This window comes from Hirundo rustica, chromosome 11 (genome assembly GCF_015227805.2).
Source record: "Hirundo rustica isolate bHirRus1 chromosome 11, bHirRus1.pri.v3, whole genome shotgun sequence".
Classification (NCBI taxonomy): domain Eukaryota; kingdom Metazoa; phylum Chordata; class Aves; order Passeriformes; family Hirundinidae; genus Hirundo; species Hirundo rustica.
The window spans coordinates 9,116,119-9,134,555 of NC_053460.1; the positions used below are offsets into that span (position 1 = coordinate 9,116,119).

General features: G+C 39.6%; 1 protein-coding gene across 4 annotated transcripts in view; it reads left to right on the forward strand.

Moving 5' to 3' along the window:
* Positions 1–3,001: 3,001 nt before the first annotated feature.
* ESRP2 (epithelial splicing regulatory protein 2) overlaps positions 3,002–18,437 on the forward strand; it is a 42,230-nt gene continuing 26,794 nt past the window's right edge. Inside the window, exons 1-3 of one of the 4 annotated variants that reach the window (XM_040075147.2) lie at positions 3,002–3,224; positions 3,506–3,658; positions 4,513–4,641. In XM_040075147.2, the coding sequence (XP_039931081.1) occupies positions 3,524–3,658; positions 4,513–4,641 (264 nt within the window). In that variant the 5' untranslated portion in view covers positions 3,002–3,224; positions 3,506–3,523. Of the gene's footprint in view, positions 3,225–3,254; positions 3,355–3,505; positions 3,659–4,512; positions 4,642–18,437 lie in introns of those variants that run through there. The other 3 variants (XM_040075145.2, XM_040075148.2, XM_040075146.2) reach the window with 3 other exon arrangements.

An 18,437-nucleotide genomic window follows, 5' to 3' on the forward strand; every position in this document is an offset into this window, starting at 1 on the left:
CTTCCCTTCCCTTCCCTTCCCTTCCCTTCCCTTCCCTTCCCTTCCCTTCCCTTCCCTTCCCTTCCCGAATGAAAATGTCACTACAAATTTATCTATTGTAAGCACAATGCTTTTGATGAGTCTCTTCAGTGTTCTCATGTGATCTAACTGTAAAACTGATCTATTTTACAGTTTTAATTGTTTGATTAATGAGAAACAAAATAATTATAGTACTGAGCTTGCATAACAATGAATGTCCATCTTTAAATTTTTTTCTTCTCCACCCAGTTACATTTATGAGATATTATCCTCATGTAGAGCCTACAAGCAAGTACCTCTGTAAATATGTCTGCCAGGATTAAAGCTAAAGGTGAGTAATAACTCTTTATTTCAGCAAGATCTGAGTTACAAATTAACTTTTCTGTGCTCAGTGTACAAGGGCTTGTCCCATATGTTTTTCAGGAACTGGATCCTGTTGGTGTTCTGTTGAGACACACAATGACATTCCTTTATATTTTTTAGATCAATGATTCACTAGTGTAATTCAGGGCAGAGGATGGGAGTGTTGTGGATAGAAGATGAATGAAAAGCCAGTTGCATAATTTTATACCTTGAAATGTGTGATATTGCAGGAAGGTCAGCATTTATTTAAGATTTTTTGAACATTTTAGAACATGTTTTAAATCCATTTAGGTAGAATAGTTCAGCTAAATTAATAACAGTAGAATTATATGAGTCAAGATAATATAAAAGTATAAACCAGATGGGCTTTCTGTGAAGAGAGGTTACATTTTATGACCTAATATAAATGTAAAAAGCCTAGAAGCTTTTGGGTTCACCAGCCTTCAATACCATGTGTAGATTTCAAATAAGTTTTCAAGGGTCTTTGGCACTGATTTGAGAAGGACTTCTTTGACACGTTGCTCTAAGTGAATTACAATAATTTTTTTTCACATTAGATCCACTAAAGACAAGTGCATATGTATCGGCATTCTCTGAGCCAATTCACTGGAGCCTGTGAGCATATGTGTCAGCCTGGCCAAGGATTTGTCATGTGTATGATCTCTATAGAAATCTGCTAATTAAAATCCCATTAGGTATGAAGTACTCACGTATTAGGGTTACAAAATGACATCCCCACGAAGGCGGCTAAATTGCAACAGCCTGGTATTTTTTTCTGGGAACATAGCTACAGTTAAAATGTGTATTTACACTTAATCTGTGTTTACACTAATCTGTGCAAACACTGCCTCTCTCCCATATATATGTGTGGGTTTGGGAGGTGAGGAACAGGTTGGGAAAAGAGGAACGGTTCTCACACTTGCAGTCATTTTTATGGTTCTTATTACAGACTTCAGGGATAAGAATCATCCCATACTCAATAACAGTCTGTTACATTGTTTCATTACCACTGTAGCCAAAGGATATAACAAAAGGAAATGAAATGGGGTTTTATTCTACCAGGCACTTTTGGAAATGCATTGACAGAGGAAAATATAGCTGTGGCATAAATTCAGCAATGTTAGAAAATGCAATGCTGATAACATTTTGAATATATAAATATGTACATGTTACAGATTAAAGTTTTCATCTCTGTTCAGGAATTTGCCCTTTCTGTAACAAAGTATTTTCAGGATTGCTTCTCAGGCAGCTGCATGAGCTGCAGAGACAACGGCTGAGAGGTGTTTAAATGTCTTGTGATGTTCAGTGAGATGCACCTCAAGGTTTCCTGCATGGCGTCTGTCAGGTAAAATCTTGTAACACCTGAGTTCTAGGATCCTTCACATTGGACAGCATCCTTGAACTGTAGTTAATTTCGCTGAAATAAATGGAATTAGTCTTGCTGGTGGTGTTAGCATGGGGAATCAGTGTTTGCCAGGAGGTCCACAATAACTGCTGTAATTAATCAATTATAAAATTGGAATGTTAAAAGAAGATGAGAAAATATGATTTGATAATTCAATAATCAGATAGTCACAGTTAAATGCCCAGGTCTTCATTTCCCCAGGGTAGATATTGGTAGCTAAACAGCAGCACCAGTTTTCATTCAGTAAAACTTTATTTCATCACAACACTAATATTGAAGTATAAGCTGAAGATTTAATTAAACAAAAGAAAAATTATGACTAGTCTATCTTGTAGAATTTGGCCTTTAAAAATCATTAGCAACTCATCAGTGGTGGCAACAGGAATAACAACTTTCAAAAGAGTTTAGAAGCCTTTTGATCTTTTTTTTCTGCTTTAAAATAAATTTGAGTTTGACAACATATCTGAATTTTGTTCAGTCCCGGATGTTACAAATATTGCTGCTGGTGCTGCTGTTGAGCAGGAGTGTTTTCATAGCAGCTCACCAGTGAAACAGAAGAGAGGAGTGGAGAAAAGCTGCCCGTCTTGGGCTGCAGTTAATGCCTAGGAGACAGCTCCTTACTGAACAGCTGTAGGGTAGAAAATGCAGGTCTTTATACTGTGTTTTTGCAAAACTTCCTATAGATATCCTTTCTCAAAAAGAAAAAAAAAAAAAATTACTAAGACATATCCTTAAAAGCTATGCGGAGGATAGAACCTAAATTGCAAAGTTCTCTCTACCTGTGATACCCCTTAAAAATCCCTGTGGAATACTACACTTTGATTACACATTAACGCTGGCGTCGGTGGCTGGATACACACAGCAACGTGCACAAAAGGCAATTACTTAGAAGCACGTAAAGACCTTTCTTTGGTGGAAATCAATGCTAAGTCATAGATGGTGTTTTAGCAGCCGTACTCGTGTACGGTTCGGATTTCCCCCGAAACGGGCGCGGGCCCGAGCGCGCAGAGCCCAGCGCCGCGCACGCCGGGCGCGATCCCGCTGAACTGAAAGCAGGTAGAGGCACTTCCTGCAGGCTGAATTAAAGAGAGAAAGGGAGTTTGCCTCTGATCTCCTGCAAAAACCAATCAGGCCAGATCAGCCAGGCGTTGATTCTCCCTCCGTCCCTCCTACACCTTTTCCAGAGGCCCAATGGCCTTGTCCCTTTGGGAGATTGACTAGAGTCACATGAGCTGCACCAAGGGCAGGTAACTCAGGAGAGGGGAAGAGGGAAGGGAAAAAAAAAAAAAAAAAAAAAAAAATAAAGAGAGAGGGGGCAAAAAAAAAAAAAAAGCCCAAGCCCAGACTGAGCTTCTGCCATGATGTCAGAGGGAAAGAAACCCACAGCTTGCTAATTTCACCTCCCAATCAGCCCCGGGAAGGAGATCACCGGGAACAGGTAGAGATGGGAGCTTTCTTTCTCCATGTTTCTTTTTTTTTCTCAAACACCCAACTTCCTAAACAGCTCTTTCTCTCCTCTTTATGTTGTGACTCCTCGTTCGCTCCTTTTCCCTTTTGATTACTTGGAGGTAGGGGGTGAGCCTTGTGGGATATTTTTGGTTTTTTTTTTTTTCTTGTTTGTTAGTGTGTCTTTCTTTTGCCTTTCTCTCTCTCTCTCTTTTTTTTGTTTCTTTTTTCTTTTTTTTTTTTTTTTTTTTTGACCTCTGCTTTTGATTGTAGTTGTTTCCCCCTGTGGTCATGACGGCTTCGCACAGTGACTCTTTGGTGGTGTTGTTTGGGGCAACAGCTGGTGCATATGGGGCTAAACTGGGTTCGGATGAGAGGGAACTAATTCTCTTGGTGTGGCAAGTTGTGGATCTACACAGCAAGAAGGTATGGCTTCGGTATCCGGGGCGAGGGCGCGTTCCCGGCGCGGGGCGAGCGGGCTGCGCCCGGAGCCGTTTGTTCATTTCACAAATGCACCCCGGGAGGGGAGGGCGCGTTCCCTGCCCGGGCCGCTCGCTCGGGCCTTTTTGTTCCCTCTTGAGGGAAGAAGGAACTTTTAAAGAAAGTTTGGCCTCTTCCGCACCTCGCTGCCCCGTCCGCCTTTAAACCGTGTGTAAGCTTCGAGGATGTCTACGGACTGTTGAAGCTTTAAAACAAAAAGCTGCCCCGGGTGGCTCCGAGCGTGCTCGCTTCCCTGGGAGCCTGCTCACGGTCACCCTTTGGGCCTGCTTTTTGTTTGTTTAACCAATGTTTGGATAACCTTTAAGAGAATATTGACTTCTTTTAATTTTTAGGCCGACCTAAAAGTCATCTCTAATCTTTTTTTTTTTTTTTTTCCTCCCCAAAAGCCCTATCATAAATAAGCCCCTAGAGATGAAGGGCTTTGATAAAACAAACGGGACCATTAATTTCATTAGTGGATTCATGAAACTGCCTTAATATTAAAGTGATCTCCCCTTTGCACTTAACAACTCCGGCAAAAGTCGGTGCTGACTGCAAAAGGCCTCCCATGAAAATGGACTCGGATACTCCGAAGCAGAGAGCGTGGCTCTCCGGGGTGGGAGGGAGAGAAACCGCGGCCAAAGGTTTCGATTTGTGAAATAGACAAATGTGTTTTCTCCTCGCGGTTATCCGGAGGTGATACTGCACCTTTCTGATTTTTCTGCCGTCTCAACACATTGCTAAAAAGAGCTAATTCGATTGTTCCTCACTCTTGTCCATATTTTCTTCAATGTTTTTAGGTAGGGACACTACACAAATCCCTGGTGAAAGCAGACAACTTGGACTTAAGTGACCAGTGTCGCGAAGTCAGTGGCTTAACACCAGAGGGACTGGGCAAAGCTGAACCACTGGACCGGGTTCTTCAGCAGGTGAGGTGCTGCTTTTGGGAGCAGGGGCTCCTCAGGGTGAAGCCTGGGAACGAGGTTTAGTGGATTTGAAAAAGGAAAGAGATTTTAGTTTTGTCTCTCACTTTGAATTCACTGGCAAGTTTTCATGCCTGTTTTAAGCTAACCCAAAAGAGACCTGAGCCATTTGAAATTGGAACTCCATATTTCTGAAACGGTTATGTATGGTACCAGAGTATCTGACCTGATGCTGTAAGTCCTTGGAAAATCTGACTTCTGGTTGTTTTGATGGGTCTGCTTTTATTCCAAGTTTCTCTTAAGCCTTAAAAGAGTAGGCCAGTAAGAGTACTGCTTAATAAAGTAGTACTTTAGGTTCACTGCTCTAATGTGTATTTAAAAACTTTTCCTCATTTGTTGTTCTTAAGATCAGTTGAAATCTACAAAATCTTTCATATAACAACAGATATGTTGTTGTGCATAATTTTTTTTTTTTTCTAGAGGAGCCTAATGAGTGGATTATAAAGTGATTTGGTTTGATTTTGTAATGATTTCTGTAGTTTTGCTCTTTGGCTCATTTAGTATCACACTGAGACAGTAAGTCTAAAATTTGTATGATACTTACAGCTCAAGAGGACTTAAGCTACTTCAAAAAAATTAGTGCAAATAGCGTATACATAATGCAGTTCCTGAGAATTTTCTTGCTTTGACTGTCCTTTTTATGCATGAAATGTGCTTGAATGGAAAAATACAATAGTGCATTTTTGTGTAACATATAAACCTGGCTTTCCACACCTTGTCTGAATCATCCATAGGTGTGTTTCAGCAAGAAACTTGCTTAGGCAGTAGAACAGGTTCATGTTGCTGTAACTTCTGGTGACACAGATAACTTGGCAGACTCGGTCCTAACCCTCTTTAGTACTGCATGGTTTTCACTACACTCTAGAGTGTCTTTGAAAATCTAACTTCTGTGTGGCTTAAAGTCTGTCAGCATTGGCTGCAGTGGCATTTGTTCTACTTGCATTTGTTTTGCTGGAGTCCAACACCAAGAGGTGATTTTTTTTTTTTTTTTAAAGCTCCATAATAACCCCTGAGAAAATGTGCAGCTGCAGGTTTGATCTTGTCCCAGATCTTGCACTAAAGACATCTGGAACAGCTTAGCCTAGTACACTCTGTTTACCTTTATAACAGACACACTTTAATTATACTCAATACTTTATGAGAGATTGTATCTTATTGCTGTAAATTGCACTGTAGGTGGGTCTGCTTTAGCAAATAAAAGGAAATACTACCCTTGTGTGTAGGTGGGTAGAGACTCTTGAAAAACAACATTTTTTTTTTTTTCCTTTTTGTTTGCATATCTATGCAACTAAATAATGATTTTGCTGTTAATTGTTGGATGCCAGTTGTGATGTGGCCAGTTCCATCATAAGTCTTCTGGAGCACACCTTACCTAAACTCTTCTCCCTTCCCCTCTGTGTTCTGACTCCTGTGGGAATTAGGAGATAATTAATTCAACTTCCCACTTGCAATGGTGGCAAAATGCAAAACTCCATATTCTTTAATAGTAGATCCTTTTCTGCATTTTTGAAGACAAGTTTGTGGGATATTTTAATTGCATCATGTGTTTTAAAGATGAGTCAGGTGACAACACATGCTTTTTTTTTTCTTTCTTTCTCAGTTAGGCATTTTGATTAGCAAAAGCAACAGGTAGTTGAAGTGGTTATTTGAAAAGGAGGAAAAGGAAGTAGACTTGTACCTTGATTTGAGATAATGTTATAGAGTATGTGAAATTACCTTTCCACACCCTGCCTGGATTGTGGTAGAAAATTGATGATGCAGCTGAAAATTGCTCACTTTAACACATATCTCAATCATGTAAATGAAAGTTTTGGTGCCTGCTTCTGTTTTTGCCTAGGGTTCTCAGTCTCTACACCTAGAGGGAAGTGAGAATCACTGAGCACAAATTTATTGTAACTTTTATCCATGCTTCAGAGGCCTGTTTCAACTTCAAACATTCTGTGGTTGTGAATCAGTGATTTGTAGCTGGTAAACAGCAGATCAGCTTCTGTGGGTCTGGAGTTATTCCCCTGACCACAGAAAGTCTCCTTCTATTGCTGTGTAGTTCACTTTCCAGCAATGATGGAGTCTACCAAAGGCCTGTAATCTGTGGTCTTTACTCTGCTTTTAACCAGGCACTTCATCAAATGAGGCATTATTTCAATTTTGCTTCATATTCTTAAAATGTTACGTCTTGCATGGCTTACAAGAGTTTGTCTTAAGAAATATTCTGAAATAGGGTTCCTTATCAATAAGTTTTTGTTGCTGTAATTTTACAAGATTGGGTTCTGAAGCACAGTGCCCCCAAATAACCAAGCTCTTTGCTGCAGAGTATGCTCTGTATGTTTTGTTGCAAGGTTTTAAATTCTGTACCTGTCCAGGGTAACAAGCATTTGATTCCATAGGTACTACTGCAGTTATGGGATCCATCTGTATTTTCTCATAGCTGGCGTGCAATGTTGTGATAGCTTTCCTTTCTGGGGGTGGGGTATGTACAAATGTCAGGGAAGTAGTTACCTGAAGTCATAAGATGTGTGCCCTTTGGCAGCACCTTGCTTGATGTATTTAGTTCAAAATTGCATTAATAACTTACCTCTGATGGGAGAGCGGTAATGGTGAACTCGCAGCTGCTGAGATGTTGCAGAATGCTACTGAGTAGAAAACAGTGAGGATTTTTATTTAACAAAGTAAGTGGGAGATCTCTTGGTCAAGTGTGCATTTGGAACTGTCTTGAGCCTGTGATCTAAGCCTCTAAACATGCATCAGCTACACTACTTACCAAGGGGAATAGTTCTCTTCCTGCGTGACTGGGACATTGTTGCCAAGCTTCATTGTTCAGATCCTCAAATCCCAGAACGGGCTTATTTAGCATGTTTTTTATATTTTTTTACTTAACTGCTGTAGATTTATAGTTTCCCACTTTGCAGACTTTTAAGGGAGAGCGATTATTCTCAGGTTGCTTTCTGAAACTTCGCAGGAATGGAACCTTGTTTTTAAAGAGCAAAACCAAAATGAACTTTGCCTTTCTCTCAGCCCCATTACTCTGTCATCAAAAAGCTGACATCTTCATGTGCTTCTCAGATTGTAGCCACGGGGGTTCTAAGTTAAAGATCCCATATGAAGTTGAAAGTGTGGTGGATTACTTAATCCCTCTCATGCAGAAAACCTGGCTGCATCAGTGTGACTTGCCTTAAGACATGTTACTTTCCTTTTGCAAGGCAGTATTTGCATGTCTTCCTGACAAAGGGTAAGTTTAAGAAGAGCTAATAATTTTGGAGAACTGTCTGCAGTATTTAGCTGCAATTACCATCTTTCTTTGAATGACATACATAAAAAGGGAGGCATTCTCATGTGAGACCTGGCTTTGCTTTTGGACCTACTGAAATCATTCCATTTTAATCTATGGATTGACATTTAAATATTTTTAAATTGTTTAAAAGAGTCTCCTGGTCTCGTTGATTGAGTATATTGAATCCAATGCATCAGTGAATATTTTGATTCATATTCTTAAACAGAGAAAGACAAAACTGGGCCTTTCCCCCTTGCACATTCCCCTAAATAATGCTCACATTAAAAATACTGAGTGGTGGCTACTTCATCAGGTGATAGCAAGTTGCAGGTTCCCTCATGCATGTTTGGATGCCTATTGATCATCCAGCTGAGCTGCAGGTGCAATTTATTTTCAGCAAATTCAGCAAGAAACAAGCTGGTTAAATGAGCATTTGAAACAAATGGGATGGGGGGAGAGGTGGAAGAACTCTTGAATTCCTCTAACCTGATAAACCGGTTACAACCCTTTTTTTAAGAGAAACTTGTTCTGCAACTTCTTCTTCACAAAGTGCTAGCAGAAAGTTTTCTTGGCTCCCTTGCCAGCTGTCACACCTTCTTTTTGGATAAATGATTTTTTGAATTTATTTTAATACATTTCTCAGTCTTCATACTGAAAAAAAAAATCTGAAAATGCAGGGTGAAATTTTTTTGAATCTTACAGTTGGTCTTCCAACTTCAGATTATTTGGTGACTGCATCACCTCAATAAAACTTCTAGCAGCATTTGGAGTTTTTGCTGGGTCTGAGTTCTGATGGTTTGAAGCAGGTGTTTGGCAAACATTTGGCAAGTGTTACTAGCCAGGCTGTTCTTTCCACAACAAATACTTAGGGTGTCGTTTCACAAGATTTGGCTTCAGCTGTGAAGCCAGCTTCTCCCCTGCCCCTATGCCAGACTTTGCCATCATTTTGTTGTGTCAGTAAAACCCTTTGTGAAGCTGTGCTGTAAACAGGATCACTGAAATGAGCAGGTGGGGTGGGAACTTTAAACTTCTTTGCTGTCCAATCTCACGTCCTGTGAAACTACACCCTTTGGTTGTGTTTTCATGACCCAACACGTTTGATGGCTATAGCAGCTGAAGCTATTTCTGCCCCTGCATTGTGTGCTCAAGCTGCTGCTGTTGAACATTTCAGTGGCGCCTTTCACTTAGGCAGGTGACCCCCTACATGGCTCTCCCTCACCTGCACTCTGCCAGTACAAGGCTTTGGGGCTGCACACTGAACCTGGAGCAGGGCACTGTTCTGAGTTGAAGGCAGCTCCGGCTTGGAGTGGTTCTGTCTGATGCACTTGTGGCAGATTAGGAAGTTTTCCCAAGGGCAGCCGTAGCACAGAGGCGTGGGTGAAAGGAGGGTAACATTTTGAGACAGGCACTGAGCAATTGATGTGAAACTGTGGCCTTGGTTTGGTATCAGCAGTGAGTGATGAGGATTTCCTGATAGACACAAGGGACTTCAGATTGCCAGGGAGATTTCTGCTCTTACAGGAGGGCTGAGTGTCCTGTGTGCAGGCAGCCTCATGTAGAGTTTTCACATTTGTTAACATCCAATAGCTCCCTGTTTTCATTGATAAATGTAGATGAGGATTGGTTAAATTACATTGCATACGTATTATTGGAATATCATCAGTATTTAAGGATATGCTAATGCTTCCTGTAGCTGTAGGATGTTACAGTGTGGATTTTTATTTTCTTTTTTAGCTCTGGCTTACTTTTTTTTTGGAGCCTTAGTTTCTGTTGTTGATGGCATAAGCTATTTTTCCCTTCACATATCCTCAGTGCTATCCAGCTCTGTATTCCATTACATTATTATTGAAATGCTCAAACCTGTTCCCTCAAAAAGACCAGAAAAGACTTGATAGCATAAACAGTTCCTCTGTTATGTATGTTAAATAGAAATATATGTATACAGAAACATACATATCTAGATCATGTGAATTTATTTGTTATTGGCAGTACTTATGTTCTGTTAGGCCATGTGGAAAAGCAGTGACCTTACATTTTCCAAAGGCTGCAATATTTCTATCTGAATTCCTCAAGTATTCCCTGTAGGAAATAGGAAGGTTCCCTTGCTTTGTTCCTGTATTTAGGTACGTCTGATAGCAGATGTTGCTACTTTTTCTGGTGAAGTTGAACAGTAACAATTAATTACCAAGTCTGGGATTAGCATACATGGACAAATAAACTCTACTATGACCTTCCAGAATAGCTTCAGGTGCCTGTGCCTGTCCTCACAGGGAGTGGTGTTGTGCTGTGTTTGAAAACTCTGTCACTAGTACATTTGGATGTTTCCACAGCTCTAATATTATGTCTGAATACTTGGATTTCTCTTGAAATTGTTCTTGTAGGGTGGGGTTTTTGTTTGTTTGTTTGTTTTAAGTTATTGAAAGACAGCAAAATAGAAGCATTTTAGTACAAAGACTGCTGGATTGCATGATCCTCAGAGACTTTGAACTTCTTTCCTCTTACTTGCTCTCAGTAGCTACTGAAAAAATCACTGGAAATGTGTTAATGAATTATTGTCAGGGCTTTCAAAAGTGGCTGAGGAATAAATGAAGCATAAAGGATTTTAACGTGTAGATGTGGTATTTAGCTACACGGTTTAGTGATCAACTTGGCACTGTTAGGTCAATGGTAGGACTCAATGATCTTGGAGATCTTTTCCAACCTAAATGATTCTGTGATTTGTATTCTACTATTTTGTCAGTAATTATATGTGCAGTGCTTCTGCCTGTTCTCGCTGTTAACATGGAAGCAGCTTAGAAAACTTTGTATGGATACTCTGCATTTCTGCAAACCCATGCTGTTTCTCTCTTCCTCTGGTAGAATTTTGAAAGGGTTGCACACTTCCTCAATCTGTATGTTGTTTTACTTGATTTTTTCCTCCCTTTTTCATAAACCAAGGCTTTTAAGTTATATATAAAGTTCTTGGGTAGCTGAGTGATGCCAAACATCTCTGCCAATCTGTTGCAGCACCTCTTTGCTGAGCAGCTGGGTTTCAGACTGATGCACAGATGCTAGAGTTGATACTGCTAACAAAGCAGTGTTGTGGCCAGAATTAAAAATGCTGAATAAAGATTAATTTTTTAGCAACATAATGTCAATCCTGTCTCATTTTATAATTTCTGTGCTTAAAAGTGGAAATTTTAGATCTCTCAATTAGAAACATAAGCAGTAATTCTCCCTCCTGTTTATGTCTTTGCCATCTCCTATCTGCTCTGGAAAAGCTTTCTTCTTTCCTGCTGAGATATCATGTTGTTTTCTGTTAGCTACAGCCTTATTCCAATAAAAGGGGAGCGATACTGATGCTCTGAAAGACACCTTGACATGTGTTCTAAGAGAGTCTTGAGTCAGAAGTCATGTTTGTTCTACAAGCCATGTTTCAGTGCTTTTCTCTGCTAAATCTGCAGTGATGTTCTTTAAACTGTTCACAACTTGCTCCAATAGCTATACAGTAGCCTCTGTTCTTGCTTTGCTCACGAATAGCTGCTTTGCTTATTTGTCCCTCATTCATTAAACCCACATGCTGTGAAGGTAGATGTGAGTTATTGGATAAATATTTAGCAAAAGGTGTTGGGAATTGAAATTCAAATAATCACCCCTTTCAATGAGTGACAAAACAACTAAAACAAACTCTTCCACTTCCCCCAAACTTCCATTTCAAAATATTTTCCTTTCTTTTTCCTCCTGCTGCCTTTCTTTGTAGACCTGCAGTGGGCAGAGTGTGGCAAAAAGGCTTGAGAAAGGGATATTTTGTTAACAGTGAATATTGGTTGGAAACTTAAGGATAAGAAAGAGTTGTATCCCTTTTTGCAAAAACTTGGCCCCTTTGATGATTTTGGACACCTGCTAGCTTAAAATGAAGGGTTCTGTTACTAGAGCTCTAGGACAGTCTCTGAATTGTGTTATCATTCTTATTGAATTCAAATCAAAACTTAATTAATGGGGTTTCCATCCTCTAACTCTTATTCTAGAGAAATGTAAGCACGTGCTTTAACATTACCATGAGCTGTATTGACATTGGCAGTGCATGAAATTAATTCTGCTGTAACTTCTGTAAAGATGTTTACTTTTCTGGTAAGTAAGTCTGTTGCAGTGAATTGCACTAAAAGGAAAGTAGAACTATAGTAATGCAACTTGAAAAATAAAAGTGAAAAAAACACCTATGATAGTTTTGCTGTGTAACCAGACCTTATTGTAGCTGAGAGTTGATTTAAGTTAACTTTGCAGCTTAAGAAATACACAAGACATTGTATAACACACCAATCCTCTTGAATCAAATACCATTGGATTGGAGGGGGATTGTGAGAGATACATAGTTGTCACAAGAATATGACTGTGAAAGTGTTTTGCAGTTTGCTTAATTGATAACTTGAGTGACTCAGTGTTATTTCTTACAATAGAATTCAACTTACATGGGATGGACTTCAGCTTATTGTAAAGCATGTGAAATGGCACCTTGATAATATGAAGTGCAGGAGAAAACTGCTGTTCTTGTGGTTATGCTTAAAGAAATAAAAGAAAATACAAATCAACAGCCTTTCTCTATAAGTCTCAGATGCTAAGATTTGATCACACAGTGCTGTGACTTGCTTACATTCAGATAAACTCATGTCAGGTCTTTTCAGTCACAAGGAACTTGCTCTGGAAACAGTAAGTTACCTGAAAGGGAGGACATAGTTCTATAAGAGGAAACAACATCCAATCAATAACCATTAATGCCCTTGTTCTGTGCTGGGCAGATCTGAATCCCTTGGAAGGCCAAGTGTAAATTTTGATCTTACTCAGCTGTGAACTGCTGAAGTCATATTTTTATAATTTCTTACTCTCATTTTTCCTTATGAGTCATAAGTAATTCTTGATGCTTGCTCTAATCTGTGACTAGAAAGTTTGAGAGATTGATGGCAAACTGATTTAGGGATCTAATTCCACTTGTCCTTTATGTATTTGTTGAAAGCATATTTGTACAAGAAAGGGAACGCTCCCTCATTTACAAAGCAAAAGAGAGTAAATTTAAGAAAGCTTGACTTTCTTTTGCTGATATTTGTAGGGGTTTGGTCAAGAATCACTTGGATTCTTATATAAGGAAGGATACTTCTTAGATCTCAAGGCTGTTATTCAGGAAAGTCCATGCTTATGATACTCTTACGGTGTAGGTTTAATGGAGAAGCAGGAGTATGAGAAAATCATGCAGGAAACTGGGTTGTGAGTGATAAGTGTCTCTTCATTCTTTTGGTGTTGCCTCATCTTTTTACTTTCCCTGCATATTACTACAAAAACAATTTAGGAAAAAACCTACTAGAAAAATATGCTTTAATTTTGCAGGCATTGGCTATTCTACAACTGGTTAAGCTTGCACTACAAACAATGAGGTAGTGTTGAGTAAATAGAGCAGTACCAAGCATTACAGTCAATAGAGCCAGTGCTAAAGATCACATTGCTAATGAAAGTTTGTCCTTGAAACAGAGGTGAGTGGGCGTGGGGGAGGTATGGAGTACTGAGAGAGAGCTTGTGCTTATATCAAGACTTTGGGAAATGTTGCAGTCATGGCATTAATTAAAACCTAGAGTTTGGAAAGTATGTTCAGCCTTGTCTTTCAGGCTGTAATGACTCGCTCTGTGAGTTGAGCTGATAGCAAGCAGCCTGTGAGGAGTGTGAGGCACCATTGTAAACCTGCTTGAAATGTGGGTAAAAGGTTGACAGAGTAAGGATTTTTTTTTTTTTTTTTAATCCGTAGTATTCAGAATTTTCTCTTTGCTTAAAATCAGATTTATGAATAATCTGTGCTAACAAATGATAGAGTATTTTGCAAGATATGCATATTTTTGTGTTATTTGGTTGATTTTGAGAGCTATGGCCTCTTTCACACAGAATAATTTAAAGTGAAAACGTAGTTTATCTCAGTAAGTGTTTCTTTATTTAGCAGTTTCCTGACACATAATGCAGTAGTAAACTAAGTCCACAAACTCTGAAATTCTTATGTTGCTGGACTGGGGTGTTTTATCTTCCACAATGCTAACTTCAAGTAGCTTATTTGTGGAGTACTCTGCATATTTCAACACTCTCTTATTAAAACAGGTTGTGCTTTTGAAGATAAAAGCCTGTGACCTGATTGCTGTGACATTCAGATGGCCTGAGCCATGGTCTTGCCTTTTATGCTTAATGCATTACCTGAATTAGATGCTGTAGATACCATAGCTGGAAAGCATGCAAATAATCTGGTGTTGCAAACTTCCATCTAAGAAATAATTAATCAAAAATGGTCATAAAATGCTCAAGTGGTGTGGCTTGGACAGATCTTTGTCATGGCAGAAGGTTAGATGTTTGTGTTCTTTGCTAGGAAGAATTAAAGCATTTAGTTAGCTATTGTTTACTTTGTTGCACGAAGACCCAGTCCCAATTAAAATGAACCACAGAAAGAAATAATGTGGAAGTTTCATCTTTAAGACAGTTTACCACAGCCCTGCGCCATGATGGTCTGTTTCCTATGCTCCACAGAATGTCACTGGACAGACAAACCATGACAATGGTTGCTCTCTTTCTGTATTTCATGTTCTACCTGTTGCTGAACAATGCTAAACAAACATTTTTTACACAGGAAATTAGCTGTAGGCTACCCTCATGAGCTAAGTTTAAAATTTCCAGTCCCTCTATTAATTCTGAAGGAGTATAATGAATTTTAAAGGAATTTGCTCTGTTTTATTGAGTGCTAGGATGCAATATACTTGAAGAATACCTTCCATTTCCCCCCTTGAAGTCTTGCAGTAATTATAAGGCCTGTGTCTGTAGGCCTTTCTCTCTTGAAAGACTTGTGACCTGTGAGGTGACTACTAGGAGGAGGACAAGGTGGTATTATTTCCTGTAACTTCAGCTTCCCAGCAAAGTAAAAAATAACAGGGACTGTCATAAACATATTTAAAAACATAATTCAGTGTTTTTCAACTACTACTTCTTTTGAAGATTTGTGATTGGAATTTCATGGCAGAACCCCAAGCCTAAGATAGCTGAGACCCTGAGGCCTTTGGTTCATGGCATGAGTGGAAAAGGATTAGTTTCCTTTTGTGAGAGGGACAACAACAGAAGTTTGTCTATATAAGCAGCTGGTGTGGAGGAAACGGCTTTGGAACAGCTAGAGAAGCAGCAGGATGTGCAGCACCCAGTCTGGACCTCTACTCAGGAAAGAAGACAGAGGGACAGCAGATTATCAGTAGTGAGAAGCAGCAAAATGCACCGAGGAGAAGACAATCTCCAGTGCTTGCAGCTCAGTGCCACATCCTGCCGGTCCTTGGGACTTAGTAGGGCAAACTCACTCTTACACTGGCAAATTCCAAAGATGGATCTGGACTCTTGAGTGGTTTTGGCTACTATGTTATGTCTCTCCTGAGTACATGTATGGTGGCCTTTGTGACTGATTACTCATTCTGTTATTTAAAGCACTTTCTAGGCCATCAAGAGGCATAAGGTGATATGTAACTTGACTGGTCATATTGAGCAAAATTAGATTCTCTGGCAAGCTGGAAATGGACCCCATGCTTTTGTCCAAACTAGTCTGCAGTCACTAAATAATCTCAGGCATTAGTGTTCAGTAGAGCAAATAATTGTCTTCCTTCTAATAGAAGAAATCAACTGGCGATATATTATTTTTGAACATTTCTAGTGAATGGATCTGGACTGCCTGTGTCATCTCCTGCATGTTTGCCCTGCAAAGAAACAAAACCAAGGGGCAATTTCTTTTTTATATTTATGTCTGAATGGTATCTAAATGTAGTTCCCCCCCACCCCCGCCGTCTAACTAGAAGGGGAAAAGAAGTTATTTGTAGCGTGTGGCTACACTGGGGCTTACACTTTTCTCTTTTTTCCATACAGCAATTTCAGTACAAGGTCACCATGTATCCATTATCAGCCATGTGGAATATCAGTTAACAGATGAACAAAGGCAAGGGCTTACTATAGGATTCTCTGTTTAAAATGTTACCCAGCACAATAAAGGGTTATCATACTTGTAAATAGTGCTGAAATGCAGTCTGTACACCTCCCAGTAGTATTGACATGCTTTAAATTCCTCCATTGCATGGATAAGGCTGACTTTATCACCAGGATTGGAAGAATGAAGGAGCAGAAAACTGCCCATGGAGAGTATTGTAAATAGATGTGAAACTCTCATGGGTATAGGAACTGAGGCACAAAGTCCAAGTGAAAATATTTCCCTAAGCTGGCATGTCATGGTATGTTTTGTGTGTGCAAACTCTGTGTACCAAAGCCATGGCTTGTTACTCCTGAGTTTTCTCATGCTGTATTAGACCCTTTAAGCCTTTGGACAGACTTCAGGATTGCTGGATGTTGTTTTTTAGTGTTGCTCCAATCTTGCTTATGTTTTAGTGGCAGACAGGTTCTGTTAATGAGATTTGGCTGTATCTGAACTCTTGATCTCCTTCACTTCCCCCATCCCAGAAAGCATGTCCTTTCCCAATTACCCCCAGCGCCTCAGGTACACACTGTGGTGGCATTGGTGTCCTGACCTTTGGTGGAGCTGCAGAGTGGCAAAACAGAGTCCAAAGTGGTGGGAGTCACACAACGGCTGAGGCTGGAAGGCACCTATCGATGTTGTCCAGCCCAAGACCTGGACAACAGGGAAAAAGCAGGGATACTTGAGCAGGCTGCCAAAGACCACGGCCATTTGGATCATTAGTATCTTCAAGGATGAGCAATCTGCAGGTTCTCTCAGCAGCCTCTTTCATTGTTCAGCTGCTGGAGATCTTTTAGGAACCATACCTGCAACTGTATAATTGGGGTTGGGTGTTCTCTGGAATAAATTGTAGAGGACTTAGCATAAAATCAGGTTTTGAGGCAACAACTGCAGTGCCTTTTGCCTGTTGAAACAGAACTGAGAATAGAAAATCTTCAGAGAAACCTTTTTGAAGATTGTCCTTTGTTTTCCATGCTGCTGTTAACTGAAAGAAGACTGATCATTTTTATGTGCTCAATGCTACAAGCAAAGAATGACTCAACCAAAGGCCTGAAAGAAAGTCTAGAGCTCTAATGTTGTGAATTGCAGTAATGTCTAATAAGTGATGATGGTTGTTTTAAAAGACAAGTTAGACTGGAAAACTTCCATGGTTATAAACAGTATGGCTTTAGTCATAGGTTTGTGCAAAGGAGATGTAAGAAGTGCACATTTATGTGCGTCAGACAGCATTTTTTTCATCTCAGGGTACTTTACAGATCTGTGGATTCTTATTTTCACTTTCTCTAGATCAGTTTCATTTTAGTAATATAAGGGGGTTTTAAGCTCAAGGGAATGTATCAGAATGTAGGGCCTAAGTGAGACAAAATAACTTTTCTTCTAAGTTTTTCCTGAAGAGTTTTCTTTTCAATAATGACCAAAAGCTATAATTCCTGAAAAGGTTTTAGTATGGGGGTCCTTGTTTGCTTTGGTCACTTTTTTTTTTTTTTTTTTTTTTTTTCAAAACATTAGTCTAGAATGCTAAACCTGTTCAAAGTCTTTGGCTTTAAGCCAATCAAATTTCATCTCTCTGTCTTGTGTCTCCAATTTTGACTGGACAAGATAGGATCTGTTCACCCTCCCAGGTCTAAAGATGGTATGGATGAAAAAATGAGCACTTTTTTGATATGCTGGTCTGGCAGAAAGTAGACCATGTATTCATCTGCAATCACCAAATTGTAAACTCTGGGCAATTTAGTAGCATCCTGTTGATACTACAGATTCGAAACCAGATCCCTACTCCGTGAGGCCCATTCTTTGTGCAGATACTGATAAATGTAACTCATCTTTCTACTTTAAAATGAGTTCAAATCTAGCTTAAGTGTGGACTACAAGCTAAGCTGTTTCCTGGATTTTTATGTTATGTTTAGCCTGGTGTTCCAGACCTCCTTAAACTGCAAGGATGCCTTTAATTCTGAAGCTCTGTGAATGATTTTGTCTTGGCTGTGGTGGGTCAGTAGGGCTAAAAGAAGCAAAACAGGGAAGTTCTGTGCATGACTAAAGGAAAGGATCTTGTTTTAAAGACCCACTAGGAGCTACTGGAAATCTGATGTGTAAGAGGCAGCTGAATTTACTTTTATTTCTCAGAGGTGATTTAAAGAAAGAATCCCTCAGAGCACCATGGTGTTTTAGAAATAGTTCTGTTTGACAGCATGGGTGCATTCTGTGGCTGAATTTTCTCAGTATTTCATTACCTTGCCAGGCACAGATACAGCGCAGATGCAGTGGCCTTTCTCAAGGATGAGGGCTATTTTTAGTAAGGGAAATGAGAATATCCAAATAGACAGATGTTTATTTTAGTGTTTCATGCATCATAACTGTAGAAAAATCTTAATGAAGAATCTTCTTGTTTCTCTAAGATCCACATCTTAGTTCAGCTTTATTTAAGGCAACGCTAAGCAGGCTGTTATTTTAGTCCCTTGGGATTCATCTGCAAAA